The following is a 26,182-nucleotide window of genomic DNA, read 5'->3' on the forward strand; positions in this document are numbered from 1 at the left end:
GTAACAGGTTAATCTTCTCTTAAGTTACATGTTACAGAGGGGGATCAGTATCTGTGGTAGGTGTCTAGAGTGTCTAGACCAAAAGTTTCATTAACTTACGGTTTGCTACCTGGACTGTTATGGAAAACCTAATCAGAAGTGCAGTTCTACAAGACTAGGAAGTTACCTGGAAAGGGGAGAAACTAGGAGAAGGGGAAGGTTCCTTCTATGTGCACAAAGGGTTCTCTCCACAGCCCCAAATGGTAGCACCTGTCAAAAGCTGGCTCACGATGCTCAGCATCGTGCCATACACCACGTAAGGGAATTCTCCCTGATTGCTTTGTTTGGAGCCGCATAGGGTATCTATGGTCTACAGTTTTGTTAATTATATTCCTAGACTAAAGGAGAGACACTGAGTGTTCAGACATCAAATGACTTCTGAACTAATCCAGGAATCGAAGGTATGAATACAGCAAAGGGCGTTCAAACCACCCACCACGCTACTCGACATTGCGAGACTTGGGGCTGCAGCACCCGAGACAAAGCATTGCTGAGAATTTTTAGTTTGGTTTTTTTTAAATAATAATTTGCCCGTATTTTTGGCAGCGCGCACAGCACCTCTGAGCACACGTAGCCAGCCGTGCTTCCAAACCACGCGGTGCCGCCGCCCGCCTGCACCTGACCCGCAGCCAGGGGACAACCGCGGGCCCCGGGGCGCCGCAGCGGCGACGACAGGGACTCGTCCCTTCCCGCCCGCCTTGCAACGATGCTGGGCGGGGGCTGTGCAGCGCCTGAGGGAGGCGGGGGCGGTGTGCCAAGGGGAGGGGAGGAAGCGGCCGGTGCGCTGGGGCGCCGTGAGGGCAGGCGGAGGGCGGACGAGGGCGGACTGCAACGGGTCTGCCATGGCCCATATGGCGGGTCCCCGGCTGGCAGACCCAGGCCCCCTCCGCGCCCCGGAGCTTCCCCTCCTCCACCACGTGCAGTATCTTCCCGGCGGGGAGCAGCAGTCCCCGTGGGGACTGCCCGTCCCCTCCGCTGCCCGGAATATTTCCAAGCCCTCATCCTTGCCCGCCGCCGTGGCTTCCCCCAGGCGTTTTGCTTCCCACCTGCACGCTCCTTATGTAAGGCAGGCTCTGATGGGGGGTGTCAGCGCGCGCACACACATACATGCATACACACTGCATCCCTCCGCAGCCGCTCCTGGGAAGATGCCGATACCTTTTATCCAGGCACGCGATCCACTCGCCGGAGGACGCAGAATGGGAGCCGTGAGCGGCGACCATGTTGGACCAGGATCAGGTTGCCGCGCACCCGGCTGCCGGCGGCTCCCCCCGCCCGCGCGCCGGTCGGTCCGTCCGTCCGTCCGTCCGTCCGCGCTCCCTCCCTGCGCGCACGGCCCGATGGGCTCGCCCAGGCCCCGCCGCAGCGGCGGAGCGGGTCCGCCCGCCGCCCTCACGCGTCCGCCGGCACCCGGGCTGCGACCTGGGGCCGCCGAGATACCCCGGCCCTGCTTCAGCGCAGCCGGCAGGGAGCGGCCCGGGGAGGGGGCGGAAAGAAGTCACTCCCCTTCTAAAAGGTGGTGTGCCCCTCCGGCTTTCGAGAGCTCCTCAGTGGCCACACTTGAACCCGGCTTACTGATCGCTGCCCTTGCTTCACCAGAGATGTCCGTGACTGGGTTTGAATTGGCAATACAAGCCTTTCAATCGAAACAAGCAGCTCAGGAGTATTTTATCAGCACGCCAGAGCACTGTGTGTCTGTGCCGTCCCCCCCACCCCCTGCAGTAAACGCACAGGTGAGTGAAAGTATAGTCCACATTTCAGGATTTTTCCTGGAGCCTTCCTCCAGTCTGCTGTCCATCCTGTCATCCCCCATCAAACTGTGTGCTAAAGCGTCTCATTTTATGTAGGCGAAAAATGAGGTGGGCAGTAGCGCCTGTGAACAGGATTTGGCCCTTGGAAAAAACCCAACACATAGCATGAGAGAGGTGAGTCTAGTGTACAGTGAAACACACCCACACCCGTCTGTTCTGCTAGTGTGGCCTGCAAAGTGCAGGGTTTTTAATTATACTAATGTATACACGATTTTAAAACTGATGAGCAAGAGAAAGGAATTCACAGCAGCAGCTCTCCCTGTTTTGCAAATCCTACGTTAAATATTTTCTATTAAATATTTTCTACTAATTGTTTCAGGTTCTAGACAGTATCTTCCCAAGTAATCAGTGTATGACCATAAGCTTCCACTTACAGTCAACACAAATTGCCTTGAATACCTTGCAAGAAGAGTAGGAAGTTATACAAATCTCAGCAAGATGTTTGGGGTTACATGTAGGTGATAGCAAAGTAAAACTGTGCCTTCCTTCAGGCTCATAACTCCTCTCTGCTCTACAGTGTGGGAACCAATGATTAATTCAAATCGTGATCATCTGCCAGTGCCTTTCAGACTTCATGGGCTATCTGCTCTGCCTTCTGTTGTAATTTCTTTGGTTGTACCAAGTAATTTTCTTAAATACATGTTCTACTTCACATCTGCATTTTAGTTGTTTGCATTGGTGCCACAGCTTCTTTACCATTTTAAAAGAAATAACTGTTAACATTAGGATACTGAACAGTATGATGAAATATCTAAGGAAATGTATCTAAAGATCCCTTTTGCTAAATGGATACAGCTAAGAAATTGGTATAGCACAGGAGAATGCCACAAAAGGCATTCTTTCATTTTGCCTCAAAAAAAAAAAAAAAAAAAAAAAAAAAAAAAAAATTAAAAAAAATGGCATGCCAGAGGAATGGAAGAGGCTGCCAGTCAGTGAAATTAAAGCTGCAGCTCTTCCTTTGCTATCATCCATGAGGAAAAAATGAGAATTTTTTGCATCTAAGCAATCAATCTACTCAAGGAAAATCAATGCTATTCATTTGTCAATATGCAAGTGTTTGAGAGCCAATAGAACAAGAGCTTAAAAGGTAAGAAACTCTAAATTCTCAATCAAATTAATGATTTATAACACAGTATGTACATTACAGATTAATCAATAAAACTCACTCATTTTGTACTCCCATTATAAAACATTCATGATGCTATTCCACGTAATTACGGTTTTCCTTCCAGAGCAATCCCTCAAGGCAGCCCTTACTGCCCTTTCCCCCGTCAACCAGTTTACGCTGCGGTAGATGCCCTTTGCTCTGAGCTGGCGTCAGGCCTGGGAAGGACCCCAGCAGTGGCTCCTGGCTGAAGGCCGTTGTGCGTTCTCCCGGGCTGTTGCAGGCACACCCCACCGCACACGGCTCTGCGGGCGGGTTGGCGCGGGGCAGCGGCGGCCCGGGCCCGCACAGCCGCCCCGCCCGCACAGCCGCGCCCCGGCCCGGCCGCCAGAGGGCAGCCGAGGCCGCCGTGAGGGCGCCGCAGCGGCGCCGCCGTCGGAGGCGGGGGCGGGCAGGAAACGGCCTGAGCGGGGACGGGGGGGGGGCTCTGGAGTGATTTCCAGTAATGCCACTTCTGAAAACCTATCTCAGTGCCATGAACCTACCCTTGACCAAACCACGGCCCTGCCCCGGGACAGTCCTCTGTAGTTACCAGTAATTCGGATTCCAAAGAACGCGCTGCGTGTTGGCAGAAAGGGGACGTTGCTCACAGTGCTTGGCTGTGGGCAGGCACCACTCAGAGCTGTGTATCTTTTTGTGCGGTAACCATTAAATGAGACTTCAACACTTTGTGGAGTCTGTAAGCTAGACATGCCCAGACTGAGCTAGGAACCTTGCCTGCATCCCTTCTTCATTCGGAAGTGTCCCAATCAGGGAGCAATTAGAGCAAGACAGCCAAAATTAACTCTGGCATTTGTATTATGAGCAGTCATGTAGCTTTCTCATTAAGACATCAGTGAAACTTCTCAGAGAAACTTAGCAAGGAATAAATATTTGAGTAGTTCAGGTATTAGCCTGTGTCAACCGAAGAGTCTCCAAATGTTACAGCGAGGATACTGTAACACGTGTATCAGACAACGAGGCCTGTGGAAAGAACATATATGGACTGATTCTTGATAGATGTTTCAGAGAGATGTTTGTTTCTCCAGCCGCATGGCCGGGGCTCTGCCGAGGAACTGCTCAATCACAGGACCCAAGGGTCCTTGCCCACACGGGGGAACACAAAACAACCAATGGGGAACGAGGCTGACCAGGGGCAGCGAAACCCTGTGTCTGTCCCCAGGACCCCATGGCAGGGGGGAAGGGACCCCAACATTTCACCCATTTATTTTTAACAAAAAGACATTTAAAACTTAACATTGAAAACAACTGGATAAACATAACAAGAGCAGTTTCAAAACAAAACAAGCCACCCTCCTGAGTCTTTAAATGTCCAAACAGATTCTCTGGAACACCTTAAGGCTGACAGAAGGGAGACAGGACTCTCCGAGCATGCTTTGTGGGGAAACTGAGGCAGGAGAGGGGTTTCTTCCATTTGTACCTGTTGGAACTCTAAACAACAATAGTTAATTTCTTCCCTCCCCCTCTTCATCCCCCACTTGGCATTGGAAAGGGATTTTTGGGGAAACAATTGGCAAAGGCATGGTTTTGTGAGGGAAACCATGGATGAAGAAACGGATTGGGAATACACTGGGGGTAATAGGATATAGGGTAAAAGGGAAAGGTGGGATTAGGAAAGGGAGACTGTAGGGGCTGTTTATAATGTGGATATTGTCTAACATGACTACGATTTTTAGCATATATCAAAACACCATCAGACCTCTGCTGCTTGTAACCCTTTTCTACCTTGCACAATTTTGAACTCTACTACTTCTCCATCTCCTAAGCTTGGAATGTATTTTTCAGGGTTGTTCTTTTTTAATAGCAGTTCTATGAACGAATATGTCTTGCTGGTTGTCACATCTCATTATAAAACCATAATTTTGTTTAACATTATACCATTTTACTATTCCTAAAACCTTAGCTACAATGATTTTTTCTTTTTTTCAAGTGGCTGCTGTTTTCTGTCTCACTGTGTTCCTGGTTTCACTTTCGTATTCGCTCGCTCCCGCGTTGGAGCTGCCACGGCTGCTGGGGCCGTCGGGGCTGCTCGTGCCTGCGCTCTCTTCCCAGGGTCACATTCGGGGCCGTGCGGGCCGCACCGCTCAGCTCCCTGTGCGCCGTCTCCTCTGCTCCCAGCTGCGCTGCCCCTGCCTCGGGCTGCGCCCATGTCTCGGCTGGGCCCCCAAGCGACGACCCCCCCACGCCCTGCTCCAGTGTGCGTCTCAGCTAGGTGCGGCTCCGCTCTGCCGCCAGCCGCCACCACCGCCGCCTGTGCGCCGCTCCTCTAACGGGGCTGGCTCCACCACGCGCTGCGCGGAGCCGGGCGGGCACCGCCGGGTCGCGCCGCTCCCACCGCGCCTCGCTCTGCTGCCGACACTGCAGCTCGCGCTGCTCCACCCGCGCGCAGGAACTGCCTCGCTGCTGCTTGGAGGGCACTTGGTGCACGTGGGCGAGGCCGCACGGTCCCTGAGGCACACTTCCCTTCGCCAGGACACAGCTGACATTGCTCAACAGTCTCAGTAATTAAATAATATTCACGAAAATATTCTTCCATCAGCATATATTTTGACTCAAAAATTAACTGTGTCCAAACAGTCTTCCAAAAGTCTTTGGTAAGAATCAAATCCCAAGAAATGTAGAAAAAGTTCTTAAACAACCATGCCAGGAAGTGTTTCAGTTCCTTTTGAGCTTGACTTAAGCTAAAATTTACAAATTGTTGTTCAAGAATCTTTTCAAGTTTAAGATAAATGTCCATATGCGGCTCGGAGAGCCAAGAGTCTTTTCACGGTTCCTCCATAGTTTAGAGATGGAATAGCAAAACAAAACAAGAAGAGAAATCCAGAGTTTACTCACAAATCAGTCGCTGTCCTTAGGGATCGGGGATCGTTCTGCTCACATTATCCACCATTTGTTACTACATTACAGTGAGGATACTGCAGCACGCATATCAATCAACGAGGCCTGTGGAAAGAATATATATGGACCGATTCTTGATAGATGTTTCAGAGAGATGTTTTTTTCTCCAGCCGCATGGCCGGGGCTCTGCCGAGGAACTGCTCAATCACGGGACCCGAGGGTCCTTGCCCGCGCAGGGGAACACAAAACAACCGATGGGGAATGAGGCTGACCAGGGGCAGCGAAACCCCGTGTCTGCCCCCGAGGGCCCCTCTCCCAGGGCTACATGGCGGGGGGGAAGGGACCCCGACATCCAAACTGCACAGAAATGGCAGAGTTCCTGACTATTGAAATCGGAAATCCCAGGCCCCAGTCCATGTTCTCCTGAGATGAAAGGTACCAAATAAGCATTATATAGCTCACATGACAAGTCAAATAGAGTGCAGATTATCCTGTGACTCTTAAGAATTCAGACCATAACAAGCCTAGGAAACATAATTTTAGACTACTGGCCTTATGTTAATGGTGTCAAGTGCCCATTCACTTTTGAGAACATATACTAGAAGGAAAATGCTAAAGCACACTTCATTAGTTTATACTCTGTACCTCCTCCTGCTGCCTCACAGTGCCCATTCTTCATTGCTTTTCTAAGCTATACACTTGTAGGAAAAAAAAAGATGACCAAAAAGATATTTGAGATTTAATTTCTCCTTATTGAACAGAAGGCTAATGGGACTTTTTAGAATCTGATTTGTGAGATGTGATTAAGCAGCCAAAGAATTAAGATGGCAGCTGCTTTCAAAGGAGATTGCTGCTGGGAAATGGAGAATTGCCACATGAAGTATGTGAAAGATCAACTGGCCTTTTAACTTCCCACAGTTTACAAAGGAGTGACAGGGCCATGCCCTTAAGAAGCCCTTAAACCACAGCAAACATGAAATCAGCCAGTCTTCAAGATATATCATGCCTGTAAGAATAAGAGTTCAACTTTGTAGGGTCCAAACTGCTGTTTGCATTATGGGACATAAGACAAATCATGTTGAATTTAGTACTTTGACTATTTCTTTGCTTTTTCTGACCCGTACAAATACTCATTCACTCACACTTACTCAAATACAGCCAATGAGATCTTGCTAAAATTTTCCAGAAAAAAAAAATATCTTCAAATAGAAACTTGCTGTGAAAAACTTGAACCAAAACACTAAATCATAGTTATTAGAGCTTAAAAAAAATTCATTTATTAGGTTTATTAAGATTACACAAAAATAGGGTACAAAGGAGAGCTACTGTGGAAAACTCTTTATCCCACTAATTATACCAAAAACTTCAAGAATTTTCAAGTAACTACAGTAATAATTTCACTTAAGTTAATTTTAAGCATGTTTTGTATTGTTATATGGAAGCCAATATAAAAAGTATAAGTCCAGAATGAGCACAGAAATTCTACCTCAAGCAATAGTTTAAATTCGTGTATCACACAGAAGTCTTGAGAGCAAGATTGAGACTGACAGAACTGTGATCCATGTTTAGAATACAGCAGTGCCACATTCAGTGTGCTTAGGGTTGGAGGAACCAAAATGTGTTATCAGTTGTACACAGAACACCTACGGACTTCAAAGGAGTAATCAGCCTGTAGTGGAATAAAGACAGAGAAACCTGCATGTGAGTTCTTTTGGGATTCATATGCTGTGAGGGCTGCAAAAGATGTGATTATGTACATTCTTTAAATCAGTGCATGTATTAGTAAAACTGTCCTGTAAAGCAAAGTATTGATTCTCCTCTTCAATGCTAATCAATAAACCCAGCATACAATAACCTAGCAAGAGAGTTGCAGAACAAGTAAGGACTTCCTTCCCTTTTTGCATCATTCTCTGTTCTGTCTTGTTCCTGTGCTCCTCACTAATTCAGGATAACTCCCTAGTTAGTTCACAGGAAAGTCTATTGAAATAAATAAACAAGTTCTAACTTAGTCACAAGAGTATTGTCAAGATTAATTAGCAGATGAAGTATAGTTCTTTGAAGATGCAATGCTTTAATGCATTTAATAAATGTTAATTTATTATTGTTTAGATTTATGGACACATCAGCATACTGTGTTAAAACAAAGTTTTGTATGCAGAACCCAGGCCAACATAAGGAATTTCAAGTTGATAAATATCAGGGAAGTACTTTGCAGTTGCCTAAGATATAAGGCAGGTCGGGACTCAGACTGTGCTATGTCCCTTTTCAGTACAATATTCGGGTGACAGTAGAACTTGGTGCCACACTAGACCCCCACAGCCTGCTCCTTATTCTGGGAGTACAGAAGTGCATCAGTGCTTCTTAACAGACCCAAATCAAACTGATCAGCAGGGGCTGAATCACAGACATGGTGAAGAAGGTCTGGCTTTGTGCCCAGTCATAGGAATAGGATGCGTGAAGTGCTAGGCTGGCTTTCCACATACCCACAAGAGCCTCACAGGTTATTTCAGCTCCTCACTGTCTGAAAGCAGCTGTGCTGCCTCTGGGCCTGACTCTGTAAGTGTTCATTTATAACACAAAGCATGCACTTGGAAACTCCAGTGTGCCTTATCCACACTGGATTGCCAGCTCAAATGTCTCACTTTCTCTGGAACATAGTTATGGCTAATGGAATTAATTATTAGATTGTAATTATCCACTCGTTCTTTCATCCAAAGTACAAAAGCAGATGAAAGTTCTTATTGTCTATATGTCTAGTTTTGTACTCCTTTATCCTTCCCTGCCAGCTTTGCTGTATTTCAGGAATCATAGATTTTCATCAAAGGCTGAAAGAAAAGGTGGTTTTGCTTAGCTGTAGAGCCAGATGAGCATATTTTGACTGTTCAGGCCAAGTTTCATCTTCACAACTTGGTGTCAGCTCTCTCTGCTGAATACAGATGGATATACTGGGCAGGAAGAGCACTGGTTCATGGTCTGCCCCTAAATTCTCTCCAGATGCTATTGAAGCCATTTGATTATTATTATTTATTATTATGAAATACCTAGTTTTCATTATTTTACTATGTGGAGTCTGAGGGAAAGCCTGTGAATTTCTAGGAGCAAGGTACTCAATTAAATAACTTCATGTTTTCTATGTCCTCGCAGATGATACCTCAGCAAGAAAATTTGTGATGTGTATAAGGTGGTCTTCCTTAGGACCCTTATTTTCATAATATCAATCATTTCAGACTAAATTCCAATAGATACTATTTTCAACATTGCTTGATCACTATAGGAAATTTACTTTTCCTGGTCTGTTCCCCATTTCTGCTAGGAATCAGTTCCAGAAATCAAATGTATCTATTTTTTTTCTCTGTTGTGTTTTTGTATTGATGCATAGACACTTAAAAAACAAAGTTCTGATGCAATGTAGAGACTCTGATGCAGTGTTGAGGTTATTCTATTTATTTCTATATGTGTATTATTCATGAGATATGGGGCATAAAATCATTTGACTGCACTCTCCCAGAGCTCCTTTGTGGTAATTCATGAAACAACTTCTCAGTAGTAGACATTTTTATTTATGTGAGTACCACACCTCCCCTTAGAATTTGAGGTTTTCAAGGGCAAAAAGAACGTGGTACTTGGATTCCAGGCAAATAAAATTCCTGTCATGTGGGTCAAAGGTGAATTCAATAGCCTTTCTTCTCTAGCTTCCAATGCCTTAGCTCTCAGAGTGATTCCTTGTTTGCAAAATTGAGACCTGTAAAACATTATACATATAACAAAATGGGGCATATAATTTAGTTAGACTTTATATGAAATAATGACTTGTGATCTGCAGTGAATAAAGAAACAGGTCTTTAAATTATTTTCTGCAAATTCTTTCAGTCAAGAAGACACACTACTATGAGTGCAATTCAGATCAAATTCACAAATTATTCTAGTGCAAGCAATAATTTCAGAAATACATGCAGTGAAAGTCCAGGACTTTCAATAAGTCTGAGACTGTCCCTTTTGCATTGGTGTTCTTCACTACTCTAAGAACAGGACTGTAGTTGGCATCACAGAAGTCCTATAATGAAAGAGATCAGAGCTTTATATTTACTTGTACAATGTGATATGGTCTGCTATAGATAAAGATCATACGTGGCACATATTTGCACTTGATAACACATTTACATAGTAATTCATTGTGCAGCTTCATATATATTCAATGCAGCTATTCTATTCATCACAATACAGTAAACAAGTTAATTCTTTCTGCAACATTTGGTTCAAAGGATTCCAGATTTAATTTTTCTAAGAGCCTGCTGGGGGCACCAACACATCCCCATAAAAATCGAATTATGAAATTAGGCGAATGAAAAAAAAATTTTAATAATTTATTTATATGGTATAAATTACACAGTACACCTCAGGTTATATGTAATGTTTATAGTCTTCTTTTCACAGCTTTGAAAATACACCTACAGTGAATTTGCTTGCAGGCTTATACTTGCAAATAATTCACACCAAGAATGACCTGAATAAAGCAGGGGCATCTCTAATAATCTATTCTGGCTGAGAAAAAAAGGTGAACCAATTGGTAAGTGGGAAAAGAAACTGCCTTGACTGTGGGCTGCATCCTGGCTGGTACAGACAGGTGGCATTTGTTGGTTTAAAACCAGAGGGTTGAGTTGTGTAACAGGAAACCCAGCTACAGCAGTCACATAGCTAAATAGCAATTGTGAGGTGCTACCTTGTGCATGTAAAAACAACAGGAGAAGACCTGTATGGATTAAAAATATGTTAATGACACCACAGGAGCATAAACCAAATAATTACCTAGTTTGAAGAATGGGGGCTTTTTCACATAGAAGTTATATTGGTTCTAGAGAAAAGTTACACAAATCTGAAAGCTTTAAGCAGAAACTGGACAACATACAGCAAATTTTTACAGAAATGCTCTGTTTTCTTTGGTGTTCTCTGATTTTCCTGATGGAAGAAAGACTCCACATTTCAGATTCTCCCTTGCCCCCTGAGAGTAGCAATGTTCAGCTGCTTAACAGCAGCAAATTATCTTGAAGTGCCTATTTTTCTAATGCTTCTTACATAGCGGAAGGATGGAAATGATAGATAAACAAAAGCTAAGAAAAAAAGCAAATGAGAGGCCAGCACAAAAAGAGAATAAGAGTTGATCATCAGACTGGAAAGAGCTTGCTGGGTGAGAAGTGCAAAAATTTTTACAGGATCTGAATTTCTTGAGGACTGTGGACAAGAATCTTACTGAGAAAATTTGATGCAGATAAAGAAGTGAAATGAAGTTATTGCCAGGAAAGTAACAGGAGACAAAGACCTCTTAGACACTAAGCAGAAGAAGCTGGGCTTCTAGGAGCAGCCAAGAAATGCAGCAAGGAAGTTGCTCCTCATTGATGTAATGGCTTATCAACTATCTGGTACTTGGAAGTGTTCCTGAAAAGAGAAAAAGAAGTGACAAAATATTGCACAATCACCAGAAGTTTTTATTATCTTCACATAGCCACAAGTTGCTTCTGACAAGGCAGGGTTTCATTATTGCATTTCATTATTCAGTAATTGCATATTAACATTTTTTGATATTTTGATTTTTGTGCTCTTGTTCTACTTCTAGTCAATGTAGTCAACCTGTTACATTATTCAATCACTTTTATAGTTTGTTTTTTTTTCAAGTTCAAGTGGAATTCCCTGCATTTCAGTTTGTGCCTGTTGTCTCTCATTCTGTGTCTGAACATGCCTGAGAGGAGTCTGGCTTCATCTTTAGCTCTAGCCTCTAAGCCCATCCTACTGGGTCCATACCAACAATGATACCTCTGTATTTCCCAGCACTGTTGTGAAAATTCTTAATATTTTAAAAGCACCTTGATTCTACAGTGATGATGGCAAAGAAAAATTAATAAAGATATAATTAACCTTGTGGTCACAATAGTTTCTGAACAGATTGCATTAAATGAAACAAAACACATAAGCAACACAGAGGAAAAAAGCTTCACTGGGGAAGTGTAGTCTCTTTGCTCAACTACATTGGAGAAGCATCCTCACAAAAAAGAAAGGGAATCTTATCGTAAATAACAAGTTTGCCGTGGCTAATTTTAATCCAGTCATTTCTAGATTTTAGACTTTGCAATTTTAGTATTGTTAGATACACATCATGTGTAACAAAAATACTGGCCAGCTTTCCCTACTGCATATGAATATTTCCTCTAGCAACCTAGTGGGTGCCTCAGAGGGCTGGCATGGAAGAGGATCTCCGGGGACTATGACAACATAAAGGCTGTTGGATATTCTGAATATCCAGTGAGGGCTGTAAGCATGCTAGGAAGGTCTTTTGAGGGCAATACTGCTGGGCTGCACTGAGAACTAGCCCATCCCCATCCCGCAGGGGAGTAAAAGGACCACAGGAAATCCTGGAGTGAACTGTCCCCATGATTATCACATGATTATGTGATACAGCCCCATCATGAGGGCTAAAACTGGTCAACCTGTGAGCTATTTGCTCATCAAAAAATGTTGTCACCCCTAGATATTTTTTAGAAGCACATGCACCCATCCTTTTCCTTTTCCTCCTTAGCAGACCTCTGGAAAGAGGAATTCATAGAAGTACCTATGTTTGCTCTCATTAGTAGTTTAGCCCCTTAAAATAGCAGCACTTTGTAAGCACACCTTTGCCAAAACAGTTTTTAAATAAAGTATTTAAAATGTTTGGAGAGCTTTTTTATGTTTATGCGTTTTACACAACCTAGTAAGTTTTCTGGGGTGAAATTGATGTGAATCGGGGATACAGATACTACAGGTCTTTCTGCATAGTTCTGGGAAAACACAAAAAAAGCAAAGCACTGATTTACTTATATTGTCAATCTTTTTCAGGTTTACTCACATAGGAAATTTTAGGTTTTCAGTTAAGGTTTTGGAGTTTTGAGTGATATAAGCACACATTGTCTCTGACTAACCAATCTCATTTCACTTTGGCAAAGAGACTGATTTATTCTAGGCTTTCTTCTCCCTGGAAGAGATGATGTTACAAGATACTTCTATAGAGAAGATAGTATACAAATCCATCAAAAATGCTTCAGTTAATATTTGCTAGCAGATAAACCAGGGAAATACGCAAATTGTACAAATTTCATTCTTTAAGGCATTTTCAGTTTTGCCTTCAATAAGCTGAGAAATACTATGTCATCTTACTATAATCTTGTAGAACATTTAGATATTTGAAACTAACATAGCTCAGGGAAAGAAAACCAAGAGGATAGCATGCCACTGTCCAGTTACAGCAAAATATATACTGAAGTAAAAATATTTAAACAGATGTTATAAAGATTCCATTTCCATTGTGCAGCATAGGCACATCTGCTGTACTTTAAATACTTCTCATCTGTGCCAAAGAAATACTATGAAGAGAAAATGCCTTTTTTTGTGCTTTTCCTTTGAGTTTACCCTATGTGAATACAGAAAGAGTCTTTTCAATAGGAAAAAAGGCACTGATTGTGATCACAACATTTTGTCTTTGCCCTACAGCTGCCATTTGTGACTAGTATGGACATCAAGTCCTGGCTCTTGTTTTCTGGCCTCTTTTAAAAACCTTGAATATCACTAAAATAGTATTGGGCAGGAAGGAAAGGAGGGACAGCATTGTGCAAGACCAAACAAATGTAAAAATGCTGCAGTGCTACACTCACTTCCTTCCAAATAATTTTCAGGCATTAGCTTATTGGTGTTGTTCTTTACAAAGGAAATATTTGATGTCATAGTATTATCACCAGTGATGAAGTGCACCTACGCTGATGTTTATGATACAGCTTTGTTTTGGGGACATGCTTGAGTTTCAGTATTAAGGCCTCGAGCACATAAATTCCAGACTTAGACAGTAGTGGAGTGGTGACTTTAGAGTAGTAACTTTAATTACTTATAAGGTAAGGCTCTTACATTTGCTCACTGGAGAGTCTGGAAGACTTAATACAGCTATATTTAGCAGCGACATTTAGTAAGAAGCATCCACTACTACTGACTATGTACTTTAATAATGCAATAGTCTCAGAATTACAGAAAACTCCAACAGGAAGGCAGTCTTCCTTCATTGAGCTGCTTCTGTTACAAACCGGTTACATATTCCCAGATGACACAGGTACCCAGTCTCTTATTTTGACTACGTAAGTTTATCCATAAGATATTATTTAAAGCTAACAGATGCATGGGGCACAGGAAGAAGAAAACCTTGAAAGCTTCTGTTTTATATGGATTCTTCTGGGAAGCAAGCATGCAGCAGCAGTCTGACAGGGGATCTACAACAAGCTAGCAGCTCTGCTTCCGTATGGTACAAAGAGCCCAAGAAAAAGCTCTGAGGGACACAGAAGTTTTGCCATTAACTCGAGTCAGTTTGGAGTAAGAGTGGAATATAGACGTTACACCAATGAAAGTTATGCAGAGATGGTCCTGTAGATCCTGTCAGCCATAAACGTAGGACACAGAGACAACATTACTAATCACTATGCCACATGCGGTTTTGGAGAAAGCGGAATCAAATCTTCAATCCATCACCTTAAGGCTTTTGGGTACAAGACATACAAACATTTGCTTTGTAGGTACAAAAAATGCCAGAATTTTGTTACTATTAACAAGCATTCCAAGAGTATTAATGTGCTTGGTAAATCATACTGTTGTGTGATGCTTTTGCACTTGCAACTGCTAGAATGTGAAATCAGATTTACTAATATTATGCTCTAAGGTACTTTGCATGTTCAATTATTTCAAAAGCACAGTTTATTAAAATTATGCTCATTTTATGGCAGAAGAATACTTTATGCCATAGCAGACACCTCAAATACAAGACACTCTACAAAAGGAATTTAAAAGTTATGGGTTTGTACTTCACTTATCAGCATTTGTAGTGCAAGAAGCTTATGAGATTTCTATCTCTTCTTATACTACTTTCCTTCTGCTTCCTTTAAATTATTACTGTGCCTTAATTTAGACTACTGCCTTATGGTCTTGCCATTTTTGTTTTTCTAATTCTATTTTTAACCAAAATCACTGATCTCCTCATGGTGCAAAAAGTAGGATTTGTATGTAATCTTAACAACAGCTTTTTAGATTTCTCATAAATTAAATAAAAAAAGAACTGAATGTGAATTAATTTGGATGTGTGACCAAGTGACCATCTCTGCAACGTGACCATTTGTAAAAAGATCATTATGTTATTCTCAATGGTTTTGCTGTTTAATATTCCACTGCAAGAAACAGAACTGTTCTCTCTGTTTCTATCAATACAAAGTGATTACCTGCTACCTTCTTTAACATTGCCATAAAAATAATTTGCAAAGTGAATTGCATTCATCAGTATGCATGATGCTTTAATGCTTCTCTCTATTAATATAATTAAATTTAACTGGCAAGACAGTAGACAGGAATACTTGTAAGTGAACTGCACAGGTATGTATCAAACCAGAAATGAAAAGACCAATTGACTGAGAAATGTGTTGAAGAGCTTAAGTTGAAAATTCCAGAAATCCTCTTCAAAACAAAGTATCTAAAAATAACTTTATTCATTTATGAAACTGGGCTTGTTCAATTCCTGATAAAACAGAAAATCTTCTTAGACTGGCAAACTTAGATAAATCTAAATCAGACTTTGTTTGAAAACAGATCCAACTATCAGCTCACAGGCTGCTGGACAAGAGCCTGTGGGAGGTAAGTGGGCCTTTGGCTGTCACCAGAAATGTTCCGCCTGAATCGTCATGAAAAAACCCCAAACAAACAAACAAAAATGTGCCAACCTTCTTTCCTGCCTCCAAAAGCAGGATTAGAAAGTCTTTCAGTACAAGACCACATTTTTGCAAATAATAGGGAAACAAGAAAAAAATCTGGAAAAATATAGATGGAGAAAATAAATGTCTGTGGCAATGTGTGGGATAATGGAAGTATATTCCTAGATTATTCTAAGCCAAATGCTCTTACTTTACTTATCGTTCTAGCTATTGTCAAAGAGGATATACAAATTATTTTTAAAAGCAGGCAGAGAGTAATTAACATTTTGCATTCATTTCTGAAGATATTTGCAGCATTAGATAATTTGAGAAATTGTTCGACTTCAGTGGTATAGAGATGGTCAAATTTGTATATACTGAAGTCTTTATGTGATCAGGGGTGTTATTCAATTTTTTTTTTTTTTTTATAATTTCTTTTCAAGTTTTTATTGTTGTATCACTATAAAAGTGATGGTTTAAAAAGTAACAACAAGAAGTCTCTGACATTATTGTCCACTTTATTAGGGCCGAACATGAAAGGTACTACAGACGGTAAATCTACTTATCAGTAATTGTAAGCATTTTAGGAAATGAAGTTATTTCATTTAATAAATAAATAATCTCTCGCTGTAGAAAAAGAGTGATCTCTAACAATAGTCAAAGGCACCCATCCTGTGAAGATGGTATACAATGATTAGAGTTTTCCTCGTGGTAGATTCAAAGAAGTCAATGAGATGCACAAAGTTGACAACTATCGGACTAAGAAATGACAAAAGAATTGAACCAAACTTAAACTGCAGAACCATCATTAATTGTTAGTAGTGTTTCCTATGCAATTTACTGGTCCTTTAGTGTTTTTTTTCTTTTTTAAACTAGTTATTCAGGATGTGAAAAAAGCATTATATTGATATTTCGGGGGGGAAATGTCAGTGAGATTTCAGTCATACTCTAGTGTGGGTATAAACACATGGCTTCAGGAGTACTGACACTTGGAATGAGTCAGTTTGTTTAAGGAGGAATCAGTGGTATTTTTAATTGATGTTTTTTAATATATCTGTCATAAGGATTCCTTGCAACAAATACCATAAGCATAAGGATCATAACTAATTTTGCTGTGAAAGGCACTGATTAATATGCTGAATATGCTGTAAGCTATAGTAACCTGTTCATTCTTCTTCTCTGGTTTTATGAGATTCTGTAGTTGCAGTTTCTGAGCTTTCTCTGGATAAACTCGTGTAAAAAAAAAAAAATAAAAAAGGAAAAATATTGAATTTACCATGGCTAAAACAGAACACAATTTTACCACAGAAAACTTCATGAAAGATGATCATGCTCCAAGAAAGTTAGAGAATGTTGTTTGTCTCAGACACAAGTTCACCAACTGTATATATTTAAGTAGTTCTCACTGTTTCCATTTGCAGATAAAAAATGTGATCATATGATCCTTTCAAGATAAGCTACCACTAATTTTAAACACTTTGATTAGTCTCTTTTTATTATTTGAAATAGTATCTCACAGGATTTTACTGTATTGAATGCAGCTCCTTGAGTTGTGAAATGCTTCCGGAGAACTATCAAATTCCAAAGATATTTTGGTCCTAACAACATGCATGTGTGATATGTCATTCCACCACTCATGTTAATACATTTTTGTCTGTATGTTGTAAATAGCTCCATTTGCTCCTTTTACATTTTGTGTTTTTGCAGCTATCTGAACTGTGAAGTTGCATCAGCTCACAGTACAACCAAGTCTTTTGTAACTTTTTTGACTCCTAACTGCATTTAAATCACTTAAGCTTCAAATCTGAGGGTTGTCCTTAACTCTTAAGATTAATTCTTCCCAGAAAATTTAAGAATAGACATTTTCTTCAATTTTTTTCATGAAAATTTTGCAGCTTAAAATGAGCAAGATGGGAGTCATTGCCAGTCCTTATCTCCAAATATGTCCAGTGAGAAATGGAGGCGTTCTTACCGTTTGAAGTTTCAGAGCAGATGGAGTTTGGCTATTCTGATTCAGGGTCACAAGGTTGCATATTTCCCTCCACTCAAGCATTGTAACACTTGGTAAGCATTAGTCAGATAGCAGGCTTCCGTATGTTGCCCTTAGCAGTGTGGCTGAAAGGAAAAGTAGCTTTTTTGGTAAACTGGGAGAGTGAGCAGAGATTTGAAATTGGCATAAAGTCAGCATCAGTCTCCTGAGGCCATTTGTGCAGTCTGGCTTCTGCCAACTAGTCTAGCAAATTGTTCGTGTTTGCTGTTGAACTTTGTTCTGCATATGTCAGGGTAGACTATTAGCAGCTGAAGAAATGGACCAACCAGTGAAAACTTTTTGTAAATTAGTTGAGCGTGACTGTGCTGTTCAGTGTTGACTTTGCAACTTGGCAATGCTATCCATTGCTCACATTTGAGGAGGTGTATTGGGCATCCACTTAACAGTATATGAGTTTATAAAATTACATGTGAACCCACGTTTGTAGCTGTCAGGAGCAGAAACTAAAATATTTTCAGTGAACACCATTGCCAACTAAACAGAAACAGTAACTAAGCAACGCAGAAACACCACTTAGGTTGTTCATGATTCGGAAGCACAATTTACCAAATGTCTTCCTCCCCCTCAACCCCCAACTAAAACATCTGTATTTACTTGGAAGCTTTATTTCACTAATCTGCAAAATGTTATATATCAAAATTTAAAAACCCAATATGAAACTGAATCATCATTACCACAAAAATCAGTGGAACAGTTTGATAATGCTGAATCCCGGCACAACCTTTCCAAAAACATCGACTAGTTCCACATGATTATAAAGAGAACACGATAAGGAATGAATTAAAGAAATGTTTTTCAGTTACCTTTTTTTTTTCTTAAACTGAAAGAGGCTTCTTACTTAGAAGCACCCTGTCACAGGCAATGGCAGTGCTACTATCCCAGTAATACAGCCTTAGGTATCTGTGCCTAATGCCGTAAACCATCACTTGAATCAGGTCAAAAAACCTTCTTCCCAATATAGTAGCATTGGCACCGTGAAGTTCTGTGTCGTGTACTGTTACTTTAAGGCAGTATGTTATGCAAAATGTTTGTCCTGCTGTTTCTCCATCCCTGACGATCCTGTTCCTTCTCCCCTTTCTCTGGGTTTCACTGGATGAAGAAAGGTAGCAGAGCTACTGTTCAAATCTGTCCTGAGCTAGAAATTTTAGTAGAATATTCAGTATTATACAGGACACAACTTTTCTCAGAGGCAGGATGGTATTTTTCCTGGTTTATACCAATGAGCTGTATAGGCCTTTACTGAGAAGACATATTTTCTACACCTCTCAACTATAAAGAGATCTAGATAGTCGATAATACATGTTCCATGAGAATGCCATGCTAATTATCCCATGAGTCATTCCACATGAATTTATAAGTTTCTACAATCTGCACCAATATTTCAGCTTCTGTCTCCAGACAACTAAGCAAAAAAAGCTGTGAAAAATTATTTTCAAGCTATTAATCACCAGTGGCTTTAAGGACTATGGTTAAGTTCACAACTCCACTGGAAAAGATGGGGGCTGCACCTGAAATGTATTCCTGAGTTCAGAATTTCAAGCAGAAATTAAGTCATCAATTTTGTGAATTGCTGCCTTGGGAGTTGTAAGAAGTTCAAGGTAAAAAACTTCATAATGCCAATATTATGGGAATTCTGCAAGGTTGTACCTGTTACATGTATTTCGTAATAGCACTTCAAATCTAAAAAGACCAGGAGATCCTTAAAACTACAAAAGAAGTGTGTTTTGCTTTCCACTGATGTCACATCAAATTAGCTCTAATGTGGAAAAATACATATATTCGCTTATGAAAATGTGCAATGTACAGTTACTGCTTAATTGTTGAGGGACTCAGGTAGACATTTTTCATCTTTTTAAAATGGAAACAGGTGGGATATTCAATTGAAAAATAAATATGCCTGCACACGTGGCTGTATTACACCATCTTATTAAAATATGCTGGACACTTTGAAAGCAAAGACAATGTCTCTGCCTTCAGCACCTTATTATGTAGGAAGAATACTGTATCTCTTTTCTCATATTGTCAAGGTACAGAATGAGAGATACATTCAAAAAATGTTCAAGTAAATCCTTCATTTGCTATTATAATTACTTCCTGGAGAAGTTGTGGAGTTTGAATTTTTATAACAATTTTTACTACTGTTTCAGATTTAAAAAAAAATAACTAGTTTTTAAAAATATAAATTAAAAATATCCATTTTAGCCATCTCAAGAACTTGGTTTATGTTTTCATATTTTGACACAGACATTAAAAAGTCAGTATCTTGAGTTTCACTATAAGGAAATAAATTTTTTATTTTTAAAAAATTCCATTTTAGCCAACTGTAGTAACTGTTTTAAACACTTCTTTAAGAGTCTGAACAACAGAATGAGATACCTGAGCTATCTGGGGTCCTGTGAGCAATCTCACAGCTTAAGTGCTGACCTACATGTATTTTGATTAGTTTAGGAGATCCCCAGCTGTACCCAGCTATTCTGTTTTCTGTTGGAGAATGCATGTTCCTCAGGCGTAGTAATTAACCTTACACAGGCCCTGCCCTTGTTATGTATTAATCACATTTGTATGGGCTACACACATAGCATCACATCACTCTCAGATTTCCCACTTACAGGGTTTCTTTTGTATTTGGTAGAGGACAACTCTTTTCTGTGCTCTTTTTGTCCTTGTCATTGTACCTGTGTAAGACAGGTACTTAACATGAAGGTTTCTAAAGAGATAAGATCTACCTTTATGAGCTAACATCCCCCTAAATGTTGTTATTATAGGCAAAAAGAACTTCAACCTAAACTTCAAACTAAATAGGCTGCTTTTTGGCTGAGATTATTAAGAGACTTGCCAACAAGTCAAGGAACTCTCAGAACTGTAAACAGCACAAATGAGAAATAAAAGAATTATAAGCCTAGTGTTCCACTCAGCCTGTCATCCTCCTCTTTGGTTGCAGTCCAGCAGCTTTTTGGAAGCTTGCTTTCAGGCTAATAAAAGTTCTCTTTCTCGTGTGTCAACCAAGAGCCACTCTTAGGTTAGAAATAATCCCATGAGCCAAAATGTTCTTTGTGTGTGTGCAACCTGTACCCATGTCATTCAACAAACTTGAAAAAAGTGGGTATCACTCTTACTAGGCTTGAAAATGGAAAAAACATGTTAGGTCTGGCAGATTCCCTGATACAGCCCAGAAAATGGATACATGATATCCCAAGCCCATTTGAAAGAGAGCAAGGGAGATGCAGGAATATATTTTTCAGATTTTGTTGTCTATCAGACCAATCAATAATGAGTTTCAGAAGTTTCTACTTCTTTTCAAAAATCTAATTTTTAAAGTGAAATATCTTCTAGATGTTAGGCAGATTTTTTTGTTTGTTTGTTTCATTCTAGAGTTCTTACCATGTAAGATCTGAAGACATATTTACAGCTTGTATATACCTGGGAAGTATAGACTGCAAAGTTTCACATGATCTGAATCCCCATCATCTGGATTTGAGACCTGTTTGGACCACTTAATGCTACTTTTTAACCCTCAAGCTAAGGGATTTCTGTGGAAGGTGGAGCTCTGGAGAGGAACACTGCTTGGGGTCTCCCCCTGCTGAGCTGCATGAGGATGTAGTTACAATGCACACCTTGAGATCATCTGCAGTACCCCAGTAATGACAGCTGTTTATTACCATATAAATCTCAGAGAGTCCAAATCTGAATGGACAAAGGCAGCTCTTCATAGGACTTATCCTAAGTTCTTGAAGGATCCTTTTAAATGAACAGCAAAAATTCCTCTGAGGAAATGACAAAATAAAAATACTTCAATAGACTACATACATATTTAAACACATTTATACTTCTTTGCAAATATGTGATTGGAGTAATCCCTGAGTTACAGCACCAGAACAAACCCCACCACATTTATAACAGCCCGCTCAAAGCTGTAGAGAACTCACTTGATCCCGGTTAGCCGTAAAGAATATATTTCTCTCATGTGTCATGAGTTTCCTTCATTCAGAGTATTTCCCACGTCCCTGGCCCTATAGCCTGTTCCTATATCCTAGATTTCAAATACCATTGCTACAGACTTCTAGTTCGAATCAGTCACTTCGCCCATTTTCTCTCTTTCAGGCTGTTGGGGCATCTATGTTCCTATGAGCATGGCTGAACCATTACATCATCTGGGACTTTGTGACCTTGCAAAGTGGGTAAGTGTCCTGAAATTGCCCCTGCCCATCCATTTATCTTCCAGCATGACTCTGAAATCCTGTGCATTAGAATAGTTTGCATATCAGAACAACATGCAGCCCTGAGTGCACTTAGAATTGATCATGTGAAAGATGCTGTTAAACAGTTTTAGGGGTTTTCTCGTGCATTACTGTTCTTGGAAATGCCTTTAGAGAAGGAGGATAGTGGTTGCGTGTGTCATAAGGCTTCGGAAATCTTTTGTTTTTCATCTCAGTCCACTGGCCAAAAAGAAATTAGTCACTTTGTTGTAAGTATCCTGTCTCCCATTGCTTTGTTTAGGTTTGCACCTACTTCCTGAACAGAAAAAAAAAGATTAATCATACAAACATGCTGGTGCATGTTGGTACACATGGTACACAGATGATACAATGAGAAATTAAAACACTGTTCTCAGTTTGCTGTCTTTTACTACCTAAAGCACTGTGTGCTGGGACTAATTCTTGGAAAGACTCTTCCCTCACTCAGAAAGTGGTCAGCCCAGGGATGAGAGAAGAGGGTTCTGAGCAGCACAGGGCTTCCTAAATTGCACTGATAGCATTTAAAATGCTAATTTGAACTTTCTAAAGAGTAAATTTAGTTTGGGAACACAAAGGAAATTTGGTAATTGACATCAGATAAAAATCTGATAAAAGACAGTATCCATAGAAGGACTCTCTAAGTCTTGTCTCCTTTCCTTACATATTCAGCAATATAGGGTAAGAGAATGATATTATTTGAAGTGTGCTTCTGTATTGTTTTCCAAAAGAAAATTAGAACTGCAACAGGGCATCTTCATTTCTTTTGGGCAGGGCGCCAAGATGAAAAGCAAAAGGTAAAGTTCCAGGAGCTTACTGCCAACATCATGCTTTCATAAGTATAAATCAAAATTATGACAGGTACTCCATAATAAGCACCTTCCCATGCTTATGTTCTTTAAATGAATATATGAACCAGACACTGTTGAGAAAGGGCATTCCTTGATGCACAGCTGTTCATCACTGTAAGTAGTATAGTACATGACAGAATTTAATTGATTTTGGGGTTGAAAATAACCAGAAAAATATTAAAGTACGTTTGTTTTTACTTTTTTTTTTTGGCTGAGATTAACCAAAGAGTGAAGCAGTCAAAAGGCTGTGATCAGAGCAGAATGACAGTCAGTGACTCTTATTACTCAGATGGGTGTTTTGTGTAGAACACTTCTAAAATCCATGCTGAAGCTTTTAGTCAATGCTATTCATGCTCCGAAGCAGCGCTATTCTCTCCCACGCTCTCTCAGGATTGCCTTGCCACCACTGTCTTAAAGTGCTCCCCTCCTACAGAGTATCTGGTCAGTGGTAGCAGCAGCTGCAGGAACAGCGCATTCAGCATGCCAGACTGAAATTCATGTTCCAGGAATGTCTCCTGGGGGGTTGAGCAATTCAGTCAGATTCATAGTTAAAAGCCTTTCACTGTAACACAATTACCCTGCAGTAGAGAAGAGGAATGGTTGGCATTTGTTTGTTACAAATGTGCCTTGCAAAACCCATTATTATGAAATCCTTGCTTGGGTGAAATTTCACTGACAATGGGATGTACCTCTGCTAGAATGATAGGCTTCTGTGTTGGAAATATGACGGGGAAAACTGAGTGATCAAGAACATTTTATATGGGTTTCAACATCCATTTTCTCAAAAATATTAGGGCTTTTTCTGTCTGAAAAGTAGCAACCACAGCTGTCCAGCAGGACCCAAACAGTTCCAGAAAGTTGTGGTTTAGTGGCTGTTTAGAAAAGCATTTATTTTATTTTTTTCAGATTCTGGCTGATTCTTGTTATCATAAAAAACACAGAAAGTCATTGCAAAGAATATGTCATCTGCCTTAGGCAGGTGGGGCAGTCTTACTGGCCAAGTTACAGATTTAGTTGGCCTCTAGCCATTCAATTTGCAATTTCTATCACATATTCTGCACTTCTGGCTTAGTCTGAGTCATGGCCTGAAACAAGAGAGGAAACCGCCACTGTCTGGCCAAACTGTCTCATCCTGCAATAGGAATACTCTGTATTCCTCTGCCATGTGATCCCCACCACTATGTCCTATTCTTCCAGCCACTGGGGAATAACAGCAAGGGTATCCAAACGTGGCTCTCCTTAGACCACTGTTCTGCCTCCTGGTAAGTGAAATCTTGCACCTAGCAATGGGGCAGAGAATTGAAGCACAATATGCTCATGAGAATTGTGTGATACAGGGCAAGAAGAAAAGAGTGAGAGAGAACTGGGATGCTGTACAGATTATTTGTGATAGAGTCAAAGATGGTGACAGTAACTAAAGCTTAAGAGGGGGCTTAGGGAGGAGATAGGCCCAGAAGGAAAGGGGAAGGGAAAGGGGAAGGGGAAGGGAAAAAAAAAGGGAAAGGGAAAGGGAAGGAGAAACGGAAAGGGAAAGGAAAAGGGAAAGGGCTGAGTGGTGGTGCAAGTAAAAAACTGGAGGGAAGAAACTGTGAGAGGTAATACAGGGAATAGGAGAAAGTTGTCTGGAGATTGGTTCTCAAGAGGCTCAAGGTGCAGAAGGCAGTTTTGTATCTCAGGATACCACACAAAACTAAAATTTTAACACTTTGTGCATGTATTCTTCAGCCAGCTCTATGACAATGAAATAATTAGGCTTATTCACAGGTCTCGCAGTTGATTCTGACAGATTAGACATAAAGAAAGAGCTTGATGGGTCAAATCTTAACAAACTCTTTTGGGTTTGAAGGGATTCAGTTCTAGTTCTTGGCCTGACATGAACTCGCTCATCATGTAATTTGAGCAGTGTGAAATACAGAAGTCAGTAATTCAGCTGAAGCATTGTATATTCCATATTACCTGAAGAAGCAGTCTCATGGCAGCATAATTTGCCTCCTTTCCATACTTACATTTTTTGGAGTCCAGAACCAATATGCTTTCAAAAGTACTTGTAAGGATTATACAGACAAGGTGATCAGTGCACAGAAAAGAGACAATTCATAGATTTTCCAGACAAATCCATAACCCAGAAATAGAACACAAAGAGTCTGATATGATAGCAAGGTTGCTGGTCTGGACAGATGGAAAAGACAGAATATATAAAATAGAAGGAAAAGAGACTCAATTTTCATAATATTAAATCTGAGCTGATAGTCCAGCTGATAGTCACAGACACCATGTTCTTTTCTTCCAAGCTGATACAGCATTGTATTTGTATGGTTTAAGTTTAGTTCTTTATTAAAACAAATGCCTTCAATTCACAGTGCAAACACCTGCACTCACTCTGGAGGTCCATGTGAGACTGCAGTAATTTGAAATGCACCAGGAAGAGGTGATTTCAGGAAATACCTATCTACCGTTATATAAGGGAGAAACAAGAGAAACACAACAAGTAGGAAAAAATCAGTAAGAAAACACGAAATTTAGCCTGGAATAGCTCTAGCAAAATTGTTGTTAGAAAAATTTCCATACATTTTGTGCTGAAACCTGGTGATGGTACAGGGAGAAGAATTTGTTTGTTGTTGTTTAGATCCTCCTACAAGCACAAAATGAGACCTTCGAACATTCTTCAATGAAGCTCTGTACAGAGATCCTCTGCTCTTATCATGAGCTTCTTTTCCAACAGAAACAGTTTGCAGGATCTCAAACTCAGGGCAACCACTTAGGCCAAGAAGCAATAACAATAATGAATAGCTTTTGTATCCTTCAAAATGAGTCATGTTGTTCAAAAGGTAAGAGGGATTTACTCATAATGGGCAGGCAGTGATGATTCAGCAATTATATTTTCAACAGACTGTCAGGCAAACTTCAATGAACTATAAGAATGCATCTGTACTGATCTCATGGAAATATACAAAGGGAGTTGTTTTTACATTATTAGAAGCAAACACATTACTCAGACCCAGAAGTATAAAAGAGAGACTGATGGGCAGCCAAGTCTCTCAGCAGACAAGCCAAATAGATTTCTAAGCCCTCTTGAAGCTATCTTTGCATCCTTCCTCGAAGAACATTTTTAAAAGAAGTAATCCAGATTTCTTTTAAGTAATGGACTGCCATAATATAGATCCAGATTACTACTACTAAATGCCAAAACCACAGATACTCCATTCCATGCTTCCAGAAATACTTGAAAATGCATCAAAGGTTAGAAATGTTTGACATTGCAAAGTGCCACATTGATTAGTTCATTACAAGTGAGTTTTGATCAATCAGAAAGTTTGCATATAAAGATTGTTATGAAAAGCTAAGATATATAATATCTTCCTTTGTAGCACCTAGTGAAGGCTAGCCTTTAGAGAGAGAGAGAGAGAAAGATCAAGAGAGAGAGAGAGAGAAAGAGAGAGAGAGAGGGAGATTTGT

The 26,182-nt window shown here is 40.5% G+C and overlaps 1 protein-coding gene and 2 long non-coding RNA genes across 5 annotated transcripts in view; 1 reads left to right on the forward strand and 2 right to left on the reverse strand.

Annotated features, from left to right (window-relative positions):
- The window catches only part of RAPGEF4 (Rap guanine nucleotide exchange factor 4), a 157,354-nt gene extending 154,160 nt beyond the window's left edge, over window positions 1-3,194 (reverse strand). The window contains exon 1 of one of the 3 annotated variants that reach the window (XM_048310068.1): window positions 3,017-3,194. In XM_048310068.1, the coding sequence (XP_048166025.1) occupies window positions 3,017-3,033 (17 nt within the window). In that variant the 5' untranslated portion in view covers window positions 3,034-3,194. Of the gene's footprint in view, window positions 1-1,197; window positions 1,380-3,016 lie in introns of those variants that run through there. The other 2 variants (XM_048310067.1, XM_048310069.1) reach the window with 2 other exon arrangements.
- LOC125328879 overlaps window positions 1,418-26,182 on the forward strand; it is a 69,628-nt gene continuing 44,863 nt past the window's right edge. The window contains exons 1-2 of the long non-coding RNA XR_007204927.1: window positions 1,418-1,772; window positions 21,745-21,821. This is a non-coding gene — a long non-coding RNA (uncharacterized LOC125328879). The remainder of the gene's footprint in view (window positions 1,773-21,744; window positions 21,822-26,182) is intronic.
- The window catches only part of LOC125328880, a 38,662-nt gene continuing 18,638 nt past the window's right edge, over window positions 6,159-26,182 (reverse strand). Inside the window, exons 3-4 of the long non-coding RNA XR_007204928.1 lie at window positions 17,566-17,708; window positions 6,159-11,286 (exon numbers count right to left, since the gene is read on the reverse strand). This is a non-coding gene — a long non-coding RNA (uncharacterized LOC125328880). The remainder of the gene's footprint in view (window positions 11,287-17,565; window positions 17,709-26,182) is intronic.

This window comes from Corvus hawaiiensis, chromosome 7 (assembly GCF_020740725.1).
Source record: "Corvus hawaiiensis isolate bCorHaw1 chromosome 7, bCorHaw1.pri.cur, whole genome shotgun sequence".
NCBI lineage: Eukaryota > Metazoa > Chordata > Aves > Passeriformes > Corvidae > Corvus > Corvus hawaiiensis.